The sequence below is a fragment of the Nyctibius grandis genome, chromosome 12, assembly GCF_013368605.1.
Source record: "Nyctibius grandis isolate bNycGra1 chromosome 12, bNycGra1.pri, whole genome shotgun sequence".
NCBI lineage: Eukaryota > Metazoa > Chordata > Aves > Nyctibiiformes > Nyctibiidae > Nyctibius > Nyctibius grandis.
The window spans coordinates 12,941,122-12,958,590 of NC_090669.1; the positions used below are offsets into that span (position 1 = coordinate 12,941,122).

Consider the following 17,469-nt stretch of genomic DNA (forward strand, 5'->3'; position numbering starts at 1 on the left):
TGTATGCTTCATGTTCAGACCAGTTCAACCAAAAAATATAGTTCTAAAAGGCTCTACTGTACCTTCACAAACAAACTTTTTACTTTTTAAGTGGTAGCAGTGTTCTTTTGAAGTGTTCTCCCAGGCAGCTGTAGAATGCAACAGTGTTTAGCCCAGACTACAGTCCTTTCTAAACTTCTAATATTTATTTAAAAACTTAATGCCTGTTGTCAAGAAAGGACTTCAAAGAAAGGAAACAAGTTAAAACTTATAATGATGCTAGAAGTGACTACAGTATAAGAGCAGGAAAAGGCACAAATAAGGGTTAATGATAACTTGAAAAAAGAGAAGCAGAGGGACTGAGTTCTGAAGAAAAGTTGAAGGGAGAGAAGAAAGAAAGGAAACCTGCCCTAAACTGAGACATTTTGGACTGGAAGAAAAATGCTTTTAAAATTACAGTTGTGGTTTTGTTGGGGCATAATTAAACACGCTTTGTATGTATGTATATAATCCTCCATACGGAAGCTATTGTGATTAATGTAGAAGAACCAATTAAAAGTTAAATTCATCCCCACATATACTAATTTATGACCCAACAATAAATCATTTTGGTATCACATTAGAGCTTCTATTATAGATTAGTTCCAGATTACAGGCAGGATCAGCTAATCAACTATTTCAACAGCGTTATCCAGTTTAGTTTTTCATAATCACCATTATACATGCATTGACAGTTATCAATGACTCAAATGTAGATTACAAAAACAATATGGAAAAAGTTTATTAAATTACTTGAAGCATTCTATCGAAATAACTTGTGACTCCTTCCAAATGTGAAGGTCATTTCACAAAAAATGACCTACTACCACAGAAAAGTATATGCGTTGTAACAGTAAAGGATCACCACAGAATAGACAAGGGATGATTTCCCAACTAGGGAGTAACGGTTTTTTTATGTAAATATAATTACTAAAATGTTCTAGATCAGGGCTACTTAAGCAGTAAACTCCAGATCAGCTCTGGATGATAAATTTTTCTTAAACCTAAACCAAGATCCCAAACACATGACGTCTCCCTCCTGTAGGAAATCCCTATTTCTTACCATTCTCTCAACCTGTCAGGGAGCAGCCAGCTGCAGCACACAGCCACAGTTCCCAACCACGAAAGCAGTAAGCAGCAGCTGGCTGCCTGACAGAGATGGAGCCTGCACATGACCTCCAGCCAAGCAGATTTCAGCAGAAATTGGCAACACAAAGTAAAAATTGAGTAGTCCTGCTCCAGACAGGCAAAGCTAATTCCATTTAAAAAGTATATTCTAAAACTTAATGTATTGACATTTGCATTGAAATGAATTTATCTAAACAATAATCACATTACCTTAAGGAAAGGTACAAGATATGGCTGAGGAGATGATTTGAGTTCGGATTGAAGGCGGCCTGTAAATTCTTCTGGATCAATCTTTGCATCCTTCAGGGGGAAGAAAAACAAGCATCAACAACTCAGTTCAGTTGTTTCATTGTTTTTTTTACAGATAATATATATGTATACACCTCTAGCTAAATAGGCTACGATATCAAGAAGGACTTTCAAAGCTGAGTACCTCAGCTCCTCTGTATCTATAAAATCCTTCTGTCAAGAGTTAATTTAAATATTATCCATCAAAACAACAGTGTTTTTGATGCATGCATACTAAATACTTTGTTGCACTTCCCCTTTCAGAAAGTAAGAGAAAGCCGACCTTTAACAGATTTTTGGAGATATGTAACATACAGAATATTTGCATTTTGATGTAGTCCAACTCCTTTCACTTTCATTACAGCAAAAAAAAATTGTTAAGATCAAAGCAATAGTTTTCAGCATATGTAAATAACAAGCTTAATAGATAACTGACAAAATAAAAGATAACTAAATATTTACCAACAAATCCTGAACCAGAGCTTTCACATTACGGGACGTTTCTGGAGATGGTGAATTATGAGAAGCAAGTTTTATAAGGGTAGCTAGAAAGTTTTTGCATTTTTTCACATTCTCTTGCATTTCCTGCAAAAGCCAAAGAAAACAAATAACAGATCCATGCTATTTTCCAATCAGGATCAATGCATGCTCTGATTACTATATATAGGGAAAATGATGAAATTGTTCTAATTCAGGCAGGACATACTTGAAATACATCTGCAGCTATTTTACTATTGCTGCTAGTTACTTGACATTTTCTTTACTTCTTTATGTAACTGAACATCATACCTCACGAATACTAACGAAAAAAATGCCAATGAAAGAAATATATTTAATATTATAGAGTCTGTTTTGTTAAAAATAATCTTAAATATGAGAAGTAACACAATGATTTGTTGAAGATGCATTCTCCTTTGAGATGCCCAATACACAACGTACAATGTTCCCCAAGCTATCTTAATTTGTTAACTTATTGATTCAGTATGTTTTTGTACAAAGCAGCTACAGGAGTAAAATCAAATTAGAAATAGTCTTCAAACGTCATCATATCTAATCTTTTCTTCATCAGTAGGAAAACATATGCTTCAATTTTTTCAAGCCATTATTCTTACATGGTGTAATTACTCTGAGAAACAGAAATGTTACACTTCAGTGTAACCACAGTTTTGAGGCTCAGCAACATGACGATAAAGAAGTCCATAGACTAAAGGCCTGACGTTCTGTTTACAGAAACAGAATAATTCTTTCACTACTGACACATATGTGGCAGGATGAGGAAAGCTGACCACAGGTGTTCTTCCTCCCTCTCAGAATTTGTATTCCATTCAGTTGAAACAAGGGGAAGGATTTCTTTTTTGTAAAGTATTTATTCCATCACGGGAAGTGTGCTTGCATGAAGAAAAAGTCCCTTCTGCTTCTGAATAGACCTTAGAAGTTCATAAAGTACTAAGAAAACCAGATATCTAGTATTTTAAAACTTACCTGTGATACAACTGTAGTTCCAGGTACAGGAGAGCTTGGTACGACCTGGGGCTGTGCTGGTACTTGTGCTGTTGTATGAGGTGGAAGTGGTAGCCGAGGCTGACCCTGGTTTTGTGCTGAAGCTTGAGTTTGTCCACCAGTAATTACTGCAGGTTGTTGAGAAGTTGATGTTCCAGTTGCTACTGTTGTCTTGAATAAATTTTGAGCACTCGTTGTAGCTACTGATACCTATTAATATTTTATATTGAAAAAACAGGTAATTATCTTCTTGTAATTCTTTTACTCAACCATAAAGTTCTTGAAAGCCTGACAAGAAAAACTTGTTTCCTTTCAAATACACCCTTACTGACAAAATAAAACCAATGACTTTACTTATTATAACCCTAATTTTGTCACCCTTTACTGAACAGTGAAAGTCCTCATTTAAAGTTCTTTTTATTACAAAAATAAATGTACCACTAAAAAAAAGAGCTGGATAATAGCAACTCATAAGATCACCCTGATGATGTGACTTCTGTAACTCAACTTTCTGTAAATTTGGCCCTTAATATAAACAAGTCAGTTCCCAATGATCTGTGGTCATGTCGTCAGGTTTACAATTATCTGTACCACAGTTACAGTGACAGCTCAGATCCAGATGACACAAATGCACTAACACAGCTTCCCAACCTAATTTGAACCCAGCAGCTTTGCCGCACACTCCTCAACCTTAGAAGGCTGGAAAGCTTATCAGGCTGCACAGAACACCACACACACACGCCCACCATCCATTTCAGCTCTCATACTTTATCTGACCTCATATGCAACCCTTCCATGTGCCAAGAAGTCTCAGGCAGACACACCAAATGGGACTGCAGAAGCTTAGAGAGCTCAGCCAGGCAGCATAACACGCTGAGCAGAAGCTACCAGGACCTCCCAGTCCAGCCTGACTGCAGAGCTTTGCTCTGTCTTGGGCACAGAGGCAGAACAAGCTGACCCAGGCACCTGCACTGCGATGCCACAGGTGACGCCGCGGATCCTGCGGCACTGGTGACCATGCAGCAGACACCACAGCTCTTGACAGGGGACAAACATAGTGCAGCATGTCCACCACGGACACAGTATTTATGAGTCCAGCTGATTTAAGTTTTTTCTTTTAAAAAAAAGCTTAACTGAATCTATACTACCCCCAAATTTTTTATCATCTAGGAAACAGTAGAAGATAAGATCTAGGCTATCACTCAGCACCTCCACAACACAGTCTGACTATACATTCATTATTAACTTCTGGGATTATGTTTGCGATAAAAGCAAACACATGAACATTAAAATTCACTTTTGAAAAACCATGTCATTATAAACATCCTTTTCTTCACCCATCTTTTGCTTTTTCTATTCTTACTACTTACTGTGGTATGTGAAAGAATAGAGCCTCCTGGCAGAGCTGCAGCAGACGTCGCACTGACAGGTGTAGCAGTTGATTGAACAACTTTGGCTTGCACTGGAAGTCCTAGGCGGACAGTAGATGTGGCTACAGAAGCTGGTTGCTAATAAAAGAAAAAATAAGTATTTTATTTTTTTTCCTCCTCAGTAACTTGATCTCCAAGACTTTTTAATAATAGCAATTACATGGACAATCATTACTAATGCTGCAAAAAAGCAAACACAGTAATATGTTCTTAAATATATATTCACAAATAATGCAAAAAATGAGCTCTTATGTTTGCAATATTTCTCCAAAAAGCTATTTCTCATAGAGCTATGTGGAAAAGATTAGAAAAAATAGGATGTGACCTGCAAAAAACTGATGTTACATTGATGTATTAGTTCAGTTGTAATATTTACATGTCAGTATTCATCAATATTTGAGTTTATAATTGCCAGTAACACATATTGGTCATTTTGGTATCTACTGGCCTTTTCTAGTGCTTTTTCTTGAAGAAAATTAATATGGAGAGAAAATTCAGAGAGCAGAAAAATATTTCCAAAATAATGTCAGATTAAATTATATAGAAACTAACTTGCACAGAAATGAAGTCTAAGCATTCTGAGAATCTTTGTCATAGAACACACACTCTGTAACCAGACAGAAACTGGAACGTTAAGTGCAGACAAAGGAAAATGCCCAGCTCACAGCCTTTCACTCAGAAGCATACTCTACAACTCAGTAAATTTGTCTCATGCAGCAAACATATGAATTGTTTTTGCAATTTACTTTAATTAGGAGAGAGAGATTGAAATCTCTTACCACCATATAAAAGGACAAGATTTAGGAATAAAAAATGTCTCCAGGAATGTAAATACTATTACAGAAGAAATACATCAGACAATATGGCACTTATGATGAAAAGAGAACCACTCGTTATTAAAAATGGAGGTCTCACTGGTCTCTCATAACTTGCATTATTAAGATTTGCACTCAAACACATACTTAGAAAAGACAAATTTTCTAAGTGGCTGGAGTAATACATCATGGACAATATTGTTTCTCACAAGATAAAACTAATTTTCCTTGATTCACATCTTAAGTTATATGTCTCTATAATTAATGTTTTTATAAAGAACGGCTTATTTTAGACTCTTACATTGTCTATTAAACCCACATAAAATACTTCTTCAAAGACTATCCAGTATACTTAAAAGATCTCCAAAAGGAACAGAGGTCCAGGCAGGCATTCAAAGCCCCAAGCATTCCTTACCAATCAGTCTAGCAACATCATCTACTGGATATCAATCTTCTGTACTTGGGGAAAAAAAATAAAAATATCTACCTGACATCTGAACAAAACCTTTTTTTTGTTTGGATAGCTTTCAAGATTTTCAAAATCTTGACTGAGGATGTCTTCCATACTGAGACAGCCTAGAGGCAATAAACAGCATCATCATGAATAGGTAGAACTGTCTGGGTTTTTGGAAGCTTTTTCTGTTTTTAAATACCATACCTCCTTTCTCCACTGTAAAGAAGATCACTTGCTTTGATTTCCTTAAAATACTGGTTGAATGAAATTGTATTTACATGATGAATGTCTGCATTTAAAAACATAAATACTGTGTATCTTGTTCATTTGCTTATAATCAGTGTTTCCAACCTAAAAATACATCATGCCTGTGTTATCTGCCCCTTCTTGTCAGTAAGCGCTTCTAGAGGTGAGGATTTACAAAGCAAGCAGATAACCAGGCAAACTTCTGGCAGCTACTCAACTCCAAGAAAGATCTGCAGCCAGAAATTCGCAAATACATAGCTCAGACTGCCAGCTAGAGAATTTTTCTCAGCTAATAAATGCCCACAATTCATCACAGGAACATACTTGAAAACAAAACTGCATATAATGAAAATATAAAATTTCAGTATCATAACAGCGTATTATTCACCTAAGTATGCAATTCATTCCCCACATAATATTCCACCGTGCCAGAACACAGGAGCAAACTGTGCAACATGAAGACTAAATTCACCCAGTTTTAAAAATCAATAGTGACAAAAGCCTTTGACACAAAATGACAGTAAAATCTATTAATGTGTTGGATACGAAGAAAAAGCCTTACTACCAAAGAACTGCAAACAAAGTAACACAACAGTTTACTAACGTGGTTCCAAAACTCATAAATGTTAAAAAGGTAAGTACGAAATGAGCGGATGAGAAACATAACAAGAAATTAGCCTAGAGAAATTCTTAAGTATCATGAAAATGATCTTCAAGTGACAGCTACAAGTTGCCAGAAGACACTATAAGGACTCCCAACACAAATACTTCAAGAAGAACTGGTAAAAACTATTTGGAAACAAATAGCTGTGTTTTCTATGAAAGGAAAGCTGTAAACAGATCTCATGAGAAATCCATCAAAAAGAAAACAAAAATGATCAACATTATATAAAAAAAATCATAACCCAATGTGTCAGGCTCCTACTGGAACAATCTAAAAGAATTTATGATGTTTTTTAAAGAAAAACCACTAAGGTTTGGTATGAAGCTATTGAATTCCAAAATTACCAAGAGAGACTTAGAAAGGAATATATTTTCAAATGTAACTGTATTATTTTTGATTAGACACATCACATATTTTTACGTTTCCTAAAAGTAATGTTTAAGAGGCTTTTTCCCTGTACTCAAACCCTGTGCACAAACAAGCTGCCTCTATATTCAAAGGAATATACAAGGCTGCATTTGAAAAAGCAGGCCACTTGAGAAAATACAGAGAAAATACGCCAAAATATCCAGGGATTATTTCTCACTGACAAGGCAGGACTACACCAATTCTAGGGATTGCATTGTGTATTCACAGCTTTATAAAATCAAGACAATTTAAACTGCCACAGGTTAGTACACTGATGTATGTAAATCCTTGGAAACAGGTTTGTGGTATACTTGTATTTTGTACTATAGTACCACCTACTGATGAACACTCAGGGTACCAGCAACACAGTCCCTGCACTACAAAGCAAGAGAGCTTACTTTAGACAAGTATGCTGCATACATCATTTCATGATCTGTCCTGTCAATAAACTTGGCCACTATCAATCACAAAAGGAAGAAAGAAAACACATCAATAGGATTTGAACAGACGTTAACACAAAAGCAGGGGCAAGTTCATCATGACACCTCTTTCTGTGTCTTCCAATACACACTAGGTACTATGCAAAACTCAGTTTTAGCAGAATATGACCTTTAAGTTCAGATTTAAATTTGCAAAATCTGAGATAAAACTCAATTGTATTTTTAATCATTAATCCAGAAGACTTCTTACAAAGAAAACAGGCCATGCTAAGATGCCCTGATGCCTCAAACAATAAAAGACAGCGTTTAACAAGGAGAAAACTAAGGTGGGATTGCAGACACTGGCAGAAGCACAGGCTAAAGGTCAAATCTGGTAGCTCATTTTAGAATAACTAATTTAAAGAACCTTTCTTATAGGCATGGCAGGTAGCTCTACCTACTATTAAGGTATCATAACACTCCTCACTACCAAACTCTGTTTTCTGATACTTAAAATTCTACCAGATTTCTGAAGAGTTCATGGAGAAACTTCATATGCTTACTGACCACTTCTCAATTCTTTTGGTTATCGTACATCTGGAACATGCTCTTAAACGTCAGTTGCAGAGCAATGTGTATGTCAGGGATTTGATTTTTTCACTGTGGTAAAAATATAGCCAAATTGAGCCAAAGTGCTAACCCTTTAAAAACGTGACATTTGCACACAATTGCAGAAAATGACTGGAGGCAGAACCTCTAACAAGTCAGCCAACAGAGGCAGAACCTTCATTGTCACCACAGTTCTTGGATACCACAGCATTGCTGGAGTCAAGCATCAGAACCCAAAGCAGGGAGACGTTGCTGTGTTCCTCATATTCGTGATGCCCCTTTTGGGTTCACAAACTAGACGAACAACAGGGGAGGAAGACACAGGACTGGGAGCAATTAGACAAGACAGGCAGAGGAGCCTGGGGTCACCAAAGAAAACCTTCAGAAACCAGGCGTTCTAAGTCCAAAACCCATACCTCTGAAGTCTCAGCATCCTGTTGGTGTAAGCAAATACCTATATAATCCACTATCAAAGTACTTTCTCATTCTCTGGTGAAGTGGCTGGTCCATCTATAATCACTAGGATTCATCCAAAGAATCTGGTGGATAAAAAGCAGCTGACTTTTGGCCTTACTATTAGATTCTACCCCTGCCTCAATTGCTCGATGCTTGTGCTGCATGCAAATATAGATAATATACTGTAATCAATACTCTTATGCCATATATTTATGAGTGGACAACTTGAAATGTGGGGTTTGTGACCAAGAGTGGTCATGGCTGCAACTGAAGACAATGAAGTCAAACCAAACAAAAAAATTAACCAGTATTTTTAATTTTATATTTAAAATAAAGACAATTGCACTCTGTTTTCTACTTATAAAAAGACCTTAATAATTCCCTTAACTGCATTGTTGAGAAAGTTGTTATGGGGATAAGCTTTACAAAAAAACCTGCTTGGTTATTAATTCCCACTTCAGAGGGGGCTTAGATAATATGCAGCAAATAAGCCTGAAGCAACCCACTGAAGAGTAGAGTAGAGAAAAAAATATTACATAATTCTTCATTAATTAAGACTGTCCAGCCTACACACTGTAAAAATTAAAAATAACCGTAGTATGTGGTCATGCAGCATAATGCATATGCACATAGGAGCCACTATTAGATTGCTCAGGAACCTCCTTTATAGCATTTCCTGATCTTTCCATGTTTCACTTTACAGCCTTAGTAATATTTGAATGTTTTCTAAGAAGTTTTAAAAGATATGTTAATGCTATGAAAATGTAAACAGTAGAATTTTTAAGTAGTAAGAACTTATTATCTGCTTATACAGAAAAAGATTCACTCACCATGAAGGAAAGGAAGGAAAATGGTTTTGTGGTTAAAGCATAGCCGAGACTATGCATTTTTTTTACTTTCTCTGGCCTTTCAACCTACCTGCCCTGTTAACACAAATATCTTCTCCAGAATATTGCACAAGAAGCCCATAAACTGTCTATACAAAAGAAATAGTACAGAATAGCTTATTTGATAATAATGGTAACACACCTCAGCAACAACAAAGATTTATCAATTTGCTTAAAATTTCTGCAAAAAGTAAAATAAGCATTTGTCAGAAAAGCAGAAAGGATGTGAAAAAAAACAGAAAAAAAAATTACCAAAACTAAAAGATGACATAAAAATACAAACAATGCTGAAAACACAGGCATCACATATCATCAGAACTATCTCAGATTTGAAAGGCTTCAGCAAGAACAGCTCGTGAAACGTCAGCCAAGTTTAGAACTGCTCTCAACATCACATGTGATGGCAAAGACTAAGCTGCTGTTGTCTGCATCACACATATTTCATAGCAAAAATACAGCCACTTCCAGAGCAGGTGATTCAGCACTTTTCACAAGTTCAAAAGACTTTTCTTTATTTTTAAAAAGGATGGTAAACTGAAACTTAACAGAAAGTGAATGTCAAAACACAGAAAACAGATGAGCAAAGTTTATATCATGACCTTGAAATTCTAAAGAGTAGAAGTTAGAAAAACGCCTAAATCAAGAAAAAACAAAGCTAGAAAAGAACAGTAATTTTCTTAAAAATACATCCATATATATTGATTGGACTATTTATGCAATGAAAAGAAAACTCAAGTGATTGGTAATCATATTTGTAGCAGAAGAATTACATAGCCCACATACATGCCTAAATAGTTGGACTAAACCATCAAACTTTACACATAACTTTACACTACATGTTCTGATAGCTAAAAATATACAAAGCCACTTAATACTGTAAACGTTAGTAAACTCTAAGACCAAATCCATTTTCAGCAGCAGTCTCGTGAGAATTCCAACACACACTATTTCACCCGATTTGTAAGTTCCAATAACAGATACTCCGTAATAAAATATTATGGGCCAGGCTAACATCAGTCTTTCCTGTATAACACTGCCCTTATATTCTTGGTGTACAGAAGCTCTTTAATTCTGTAACTAACATAAAATAAATTTAATTAAAATTAAAGTAAGTAACTTATTTTTTACTTTTTGGTTATGAATGTAAACCCAACTGGGTATTAAGATACTGAAACCAGCGAACAAAATCTGCCTCAAAAGCATGAAAAGCCATAAACTGCAGAAACGAAAAGTGCAGATAAACAAAAGAAACTCACCAAAGAAAAACTAGATGGCAGCACCTACCTATTTTTCATAATTTCACAAGTATAAGCTTCAAAACAAGTTATGGAGGCAAAAATTTAATGCAATCTAAATAATCAGTTTTAAAATACTTCTGAATTTACCTATTATCTCTGAAGAATATAGTAACACAAGCAAACCCACACTTATTTGACCTGCTTGTAATACAAGAATCCAGAACAAAACTTTTCTAAGATCAACCGAAGTTCCATCAAATTATAGCTTGTTTCCTAAAAATCCTGTACCTTAACTAAGATCCTAGAGCAGATAAAATTTTGGCAACATTAATCACTTTTTAATATTCAGGCAAAATTAATGTCAATCAAAAACTAAATGGAAACTAAAATCATAAAGAAAGAAAACTGTTAAATTAAAATTATGCAGTTAACTCTTAAACATCGAAACCTTTTTTATTTTATTAAATATGTTTTTTTCAAACAAGCATGTTATCACTGAAAAAGCATTCACAGTACAACAAAATTGTACTTCTTAATGCATCAAAAGATTATTATAATCTCCCATGAAACTGAGTACTTCCATGTAAAACATAGGATACCAATTTTAAAACGTCAAGCCTCTGGTAGCTGCACTAAGAAGATGAATTCATATTTATAATCTGAAAAATGTTTTGGTTTTATATACCTGAATATTTTCTAGTATTTTTTCCCTAAAAAAAAGTAGCTAGCTGTAGTTAATATCCCCCCCATTACAGTCCTCTAAATCTTATAACTGGACCTAAACTAGAACTATTTTATGGTACAATTGTACCTATTCATGCTTTTCTTGCATATTTTACTTAAAGAACCCAGAAAGATTGTAAAAGATCATTAAAATATCAAGTACATCTTCCTATTGCAGATACTTCTCTCAATTAGTGCTTTCTGTGTACTATTCTGTTACTTTCATATTCTGATTCTTCTGACTGAATCCATTTCACTACTTCTAACTCCATGCTTCAGATACTGTACATCCTTCTGGGACACATGCCCATGCTCCAGAGCCTTTGAGCTTGGCATTAAACTGATCAGAATTGCGACCCTTCCTACAAGGTACTTGCTTATACCGATAAGCCAGTTTTTCAGAATTCCACTAGGAATTGAAAACAAGCAGATTTTATTCATATTTTACACAGCAGCAACTGAGAGGAGCATAAGTAAACGTCTAATCCAAGATTACCCCACCTAAGAGTTGAGAAAAGAACCCAAGACTTCCTTTCAAAATGGATTTACCTATCTTCTTCCAAGAAGCTAACGCAAAATTGTCCCCAAAGCTGTACTACATTTGCTTACATCCTCTACTTCTAAAAGCTGCAAAAAATAAGACAAAGGTATTACAAACAATAGAATCAAACAATAACTTAAATAGCAAAGCCAAGCACTCAAAATATAAGAAAGATCAGATTAAAGTTTGCTGTGCAACACCAATTGTGTGCCTTGATTGCCTAGCTGAAGCTTTTATCTTTGTGCATTTATCATGCAAAGACTGTAATACACTGCACATGTACAGAAGAGATTAATGTAGGATGAACGGGAAGTTATGTATCTTAGTCCTTCTGAACTTTTGTGTTTGGCACTACAATGAAAACACATTTTTTTTTAACTTGGGAAGGGAAGAGGGACGGCTATATTGGTTCCCTACCAAGGTAAATACTACTGTATACAGATATTTGACTTCTGAACCTTCATCAATGCAACATGTAAGGATAAAGCCACTGTCTTCAAGGAAAGCATTATCCTAAGCCCATATACTAAATCCTAAAGGAAAACAGACTATGCTTTCTCTACTTCAGCAGCTTCCATTGTTCCTAGAGAAAGGTGGCTCCTTCCTCACACACTGTCCTGGATCTAAGCCCATTACTGAAGCTAGAGGAATTTTCATGGAAAATCTGATTCATTTTCCTCCCAAATAATGGGGAGAAGATCTACCAAATGATGGCCCGGGATATGGGAAGAAAATCTTGTTATACTACCGGGCTGCAGAAGCAGGTTAGAATCTGGACAGCTCTGTATGTATCGATCAAGTCAATCTCATTTAAGAACATTTAACACACTTAATTACTTTCTCCTCCTCCTTTTGTGAGAGTGAAGGAGAAATTACGTAGTTGTCGAGGGGAGAGATTCAAAGATCTTTCCAATTTAGATGAACATTTTGGTAATTTTTCAGATGATCTTTCTTGTAATTTTTAAAAAGGTAATTTATAATTCATTTTATATTCTCCAGTTATCACTCTCAACACTTAACAAGTTGCCAAAAGTAACCGCCAGCTTTTGCAATTTCTTTGGCACATTATTTAATAACTTGTGTTTTACATCTAACTACATAGCTCATAACACACTTTCTTAACACAGTAACTATTTAAAGTGTATATACAAATCGACTATAACACTGAAAACAATCACTTCGCTGAGTAACTTGTGACACTTGACACCAGCTAAAAATTAGGACAATCTGAAGAAAAGCAACCATAACACTCACAAATCACAAAAGCTATGGCTTTTCTGAGACCAATCGTACATTCTTTGTAGTAGGATACTATTTCCTAGAATGCTCATGGTAGACTGCAATTTTCCACCTGCAGAGACGTTCTACATAGGCAAAAGTAGAGTAAAACACAAACTCAGTGACTGAAGTACATCACTAAATTCTACATATTTAAAGCACCTTCCATTTTAATCCAAACAAAGCTACCTTAAAATAATTGAACAAAAACATAATAGTGAATTTAATGAGGTCTGCACAGTAAAATAACAACCATTCCACTAACCTATTGCCGAGACAGGTATTTGATGTTCTAGAGGTTAAAACCTCATAGCCTGCAATGGTCATCAATCTTGCAAAATATTTCACAGGACTTAAGCAACTAATGTTTATATTCTGTCTGCCTTGAGCTAATGGCACACACAATTTTTCTGTGTTTCAGTCACAGTGGAGACTAGGACTCTTGAATATTATATTTTATAGACATAAAAACATAAGACACTGTTTTCCATACATTTTAAATTTTTACTGAAAATTTTAATTGACAGAATTTAGCTTTGTGACACATCGGAATTTGATTCTGAAATAAAAAAGTTTAATTATAAACTCACTGAAAAAATTATTTTTCCGTACACACAATTTCCTGTATTTTAGAACTTAATCCTTTTTCTTGATTAATCATAATGACTACTCACACAAATAACTGACACTTCTAAAACCTTAGCATAATATTTGTCATTGGACATTTCCCCCAGTAAACCAATGAATAGTCTCTGGTTATAAACCATCCACCCAATGAAATAAAAGTCTAGTGTCTAGTTCTGATATGACAAACCTTTAGAATTTAAACCCGTACAATCTGGTTTTAAAAGGCTGTCAACCATCATTTTTAAAGAACACTCTAAGGTCAAACATATATAAAACATTAGCACTGTAAAAATGAAAGAGTCTGCAGACCACATGCAGAGTCATGGAAGTTCAACTTACATTTCCCAAGGACAATATTAATTATTTCTTAGCCTTGTTAATTACAATAAAGAAAGAAATGATGCAGTATAGTTTGGGCAGCTACCACAAAGATCTGTCAAAGGAGATGAATCCTAACAAGCCACAATACCATAATTCTAATCCTGCCACACTAAAATAATCAAACTTTTGCATCCTGTAAGACATTTCTCATCCATAAGGCGTTGCCGGTTTCCTCTGCTCTCAAGCAGCTTATTAGCACTAACAAGTGTAAAGGAATATCTGTAATGCAGTGGGGTATTTATCTGGGCAGAACTCTGCACAAAAACAATTACATCTTTCTAATACCTGAACTCCTTCAGATTTTAGGTATCTCTACAAGCACATGAACACACAGTATCCTCACAGGTTTATTTTTGTATAAATCCAGCAAGTCAAATTATACTTTTTCTGCAACCTTAACTGCTTCACATAACCAGAGAACAGCTGCCTGAGGCCAACGTGATCAACTCCCAACATTTGCTGTGCACACATCTTAAGGTTGACTTTGGGATCCAAACTCCAATCTTCTAACAAAGACTGAACACACACAGCCAAGCAGTCGGTCTACATTTTTCTATGCTTCCTAAGATTCTATGTACAATAAAGTTGTATTCCTCAAACGTTTTCAAACTACAGACAATTTGTTAATATTTAATTTGCTACGAATATTTCCACTCTGAATTTTAATTCTGTATGCTTGCCACAGCAGTTAAAGTTACATGAAAACTAAGAGTATGAAACAGAAACAGCTAAAACGAACTCATTTTAACAGACTGAGATCATGGTTTTGGTACAGTCCCATCCTACAGTTTCTGGTTTGCATTTATGCTATGCATTTGTCTCAGGACCCCTTAGTAGAATGTGTGCTATACAGTCTCTTGTAGTCACTACTAAAGAACTGATTGTACTTATTTACAAAGAAAGCCCCAAACAACCACAGACAGACGTACAAACTGAAAAGAAAAGCTTGTCCGGATTTTTGTTGTCATCAAACTAGTCAAAAAAATCTCAAAATTAACACACGCTTACCTCTGTGTTTATTTTTCCTCAAAAACATTAATCTTTAAAGGATTCTACAATCTTTAAAGGCTTCTACAAGTTGTCTTATACTTCCAGACATCACAAATTTAAGCATTAAACAGCTGCCTTTTCTGCGAAGAGTTCTTTTACAAATACCATCCAATACTGCACTTATCTCTTCTCTGAGAGCATAAAGTTCTTAAAGTGCGTCCAGTCTTTTATTTATGCCTTTCCTGAGATACATTCCATTGAGCTACAATCTTCCTAGTGATACTCATTTCTAAAACTTACATTCTAGTCGGCTACTCGAGGCAATCAGCAATCTAGCTGGCTACTCTAGTTGGCAATCTACTTTTAGACTGCCTCGTGTTAGTAATTTATTTTCAAGTCTCCAATTTTATTCTGTCTTCCTTCTCTTCTGAAAAGTTTAGCATTGTTTTCAGTTCTGAATTAAACTTAATAATCTTTTAGACTATGAATATGGTATAACACACAAAGCATATAATGGGACAGTAATTAAATGTTAAAACATCAGGAAATACATGTTTAAGTTATTTCCAGCAACCTATATAACAATCAATTACAAAATTACAAAGACACCCTCTTCATCTCTTTCCACTTAGAATTACTTGTCACTTCTGCAAACAAAGACTTTAGGCAAAACTACCTTAAACTCTGCCTATTATCACGGCACAGTTGCCCTGTACTAACATCCAAAGATGTCTGCCTCTATATTTTAGTAAGATAGTTCAGCTCTAGCCCCAAATGGCCCAAAGCTAAACAGCTTCCCTACAAAATTTTAAACCAACGCAGCTTACCAAGTAATTTGAAAAACAATACACCTTCACCCTTGAAAATAAATCAGTTCTGAGTTGAAATGAATACACTCCACTGAAGAGTTTGGGGTAGGAAAGCATGCTATCCTGTCAATCCATATCAAAAAGGAAGTGTAGTCCTAACACAGTCAAAACTTTAAGTGTAGCCAGATCACATCCAGAGGTGAATCAAAGGAATCAAACCCTTCTTTTGAATAAAGTATATTGGAAAAGTTAATTATTGCAAATGCTTGTATTGAATGCGCTTGGCTTTTTCTTTTCTAATTTATAGTAAGATCTAGCTATGCTGTGCATCCATTCAGCATGCTGGGATATCACAATGCTTCTGATTCAGAGGAACAAGGGGCGCTTACTGAACCAGTGGTGTACAGTCCAAACTAAGTTCTGGCTAAGACTGAGACTTCTAGCCTCCAATGATCTCACAGACTGAACAAGGTCTTGAGAGACTCTATAAAGTAGATTTTTTTCTGAAATACAGAAAAAAATCGTAGGCCTCAGAAAATAAACTGCACTTGAACAAGCATTTTCTGTTTTCACAACAAAAAAAAAGGGGAAAACATATTGCAAAAACATATAAGCTACTAATGAGTAAGACAGAGGAAAACATAATGCACAAAAGTAACGTGAAATCAAGCCAGACATACCTGAGTTGTGGATAGGCGAAAAACAGGGCCAGTTGTGGGCACTGAAAGTCTAGGTGAAATGCTGGTAGGACCTTGTCCCTGCGTTTGTACTTGAGCCTGCATTTGAGCCTGTGCTAGAGCCTGCTGAGGCACCATTACAAGCTGTCCAGCATCCGTGCGCACCAAGACCATACCTAATGAGAACAAAGTAACAATAGCTATAGAATAAAGAATAATATGAAGAATAATATATAAAGAACTACCTAACTACAAAATAAAATTAATGTATAGCACTGTACATTTTTCTTTGTACCGTATCTTTTTTTTTTTATTCTGGTGTAACATAAGATTTAGTTCAAAGAAGAAAAGGAGCCCCTACTAGCAGACAAAAACTAATACTCAATTCAGTCTGGAATTCAAATAACTGCAGTTTATGGATAACAGTGAGGAAAAAAACAGTCACTTGAGTGTATAGGCGAACAGCGACTTTCGGCAGTCTAGCCAGGGTCAGCAGAATAAAATTAGAAAGAAATAGTCATTAAAAGTAAACTATAATGACAATCCAGTAGCTGAGAACAGAATTCAGTATGAACATACCAGTGACAATGACAGGAGAGCTTTACTAAAACAACAGCTTTAGGGGATGTGTACAGGCAAATACTAGGCCAGCCACATTTCTGAGTATACAATATTTGAGATTTAGTTAATTGTTGAGCATTAACACATGGATTTATTTGGCACCCACCACCATCGTATTGGGAGGCACTACATGTGGTTTAGACATCAAGAAAAAATATCGTCATACCCAGAGAACCAACACAACTACTCCTCAGCGCAAAATGATCCAAGTGCAGATATTTTAGGAAAACACCAAAGGGATTTTTTTCAAATTAACAGAGTG

The 17,469-nt window shown here is 35.4% G+C and overlaps 1 protein-coding gene across 1 annotated transcript in view; it reads right to left on the reverse strand.

Annotated features, from left to right (window-relative positions):
- Positions 1 to 17,469, reverse strand: part of LOC137669217 (transcription initiation factor TFIID subunit 4-like) — a 140,928-nt gene that overhangs the window by 119,162 nt on the left and 4,297 nt on the right. Inside the window, exons 2-6 of the mRNA XM_068411192.1 lie at positions 16,590 to 16,762; positions 4,305 to 4,442; positions 2,917 to 3,144; positions 1,897 to 2,019; positions 1,357 to 1,446 (exon numbers count right to left, since the gene is read on the reverse strand). Of these exons, the coding sequence (XP_068267293.1) occupies positions 1,357 to 1,446; positions 1,897 to 2,019; positions 2,917 to 3,144; positions 4,305 to 4,442; positions 16,590 to 16,762 (752 nt within the window). The remainder of the gene's footprint in view (positions 1 to 1,356; positions 1,447 to 1,896; positions 2,020 to 2,916; positions 3,145 to 4,304; positions 4,443 to 16,589; positions 16,763 to 17,469) is intronic.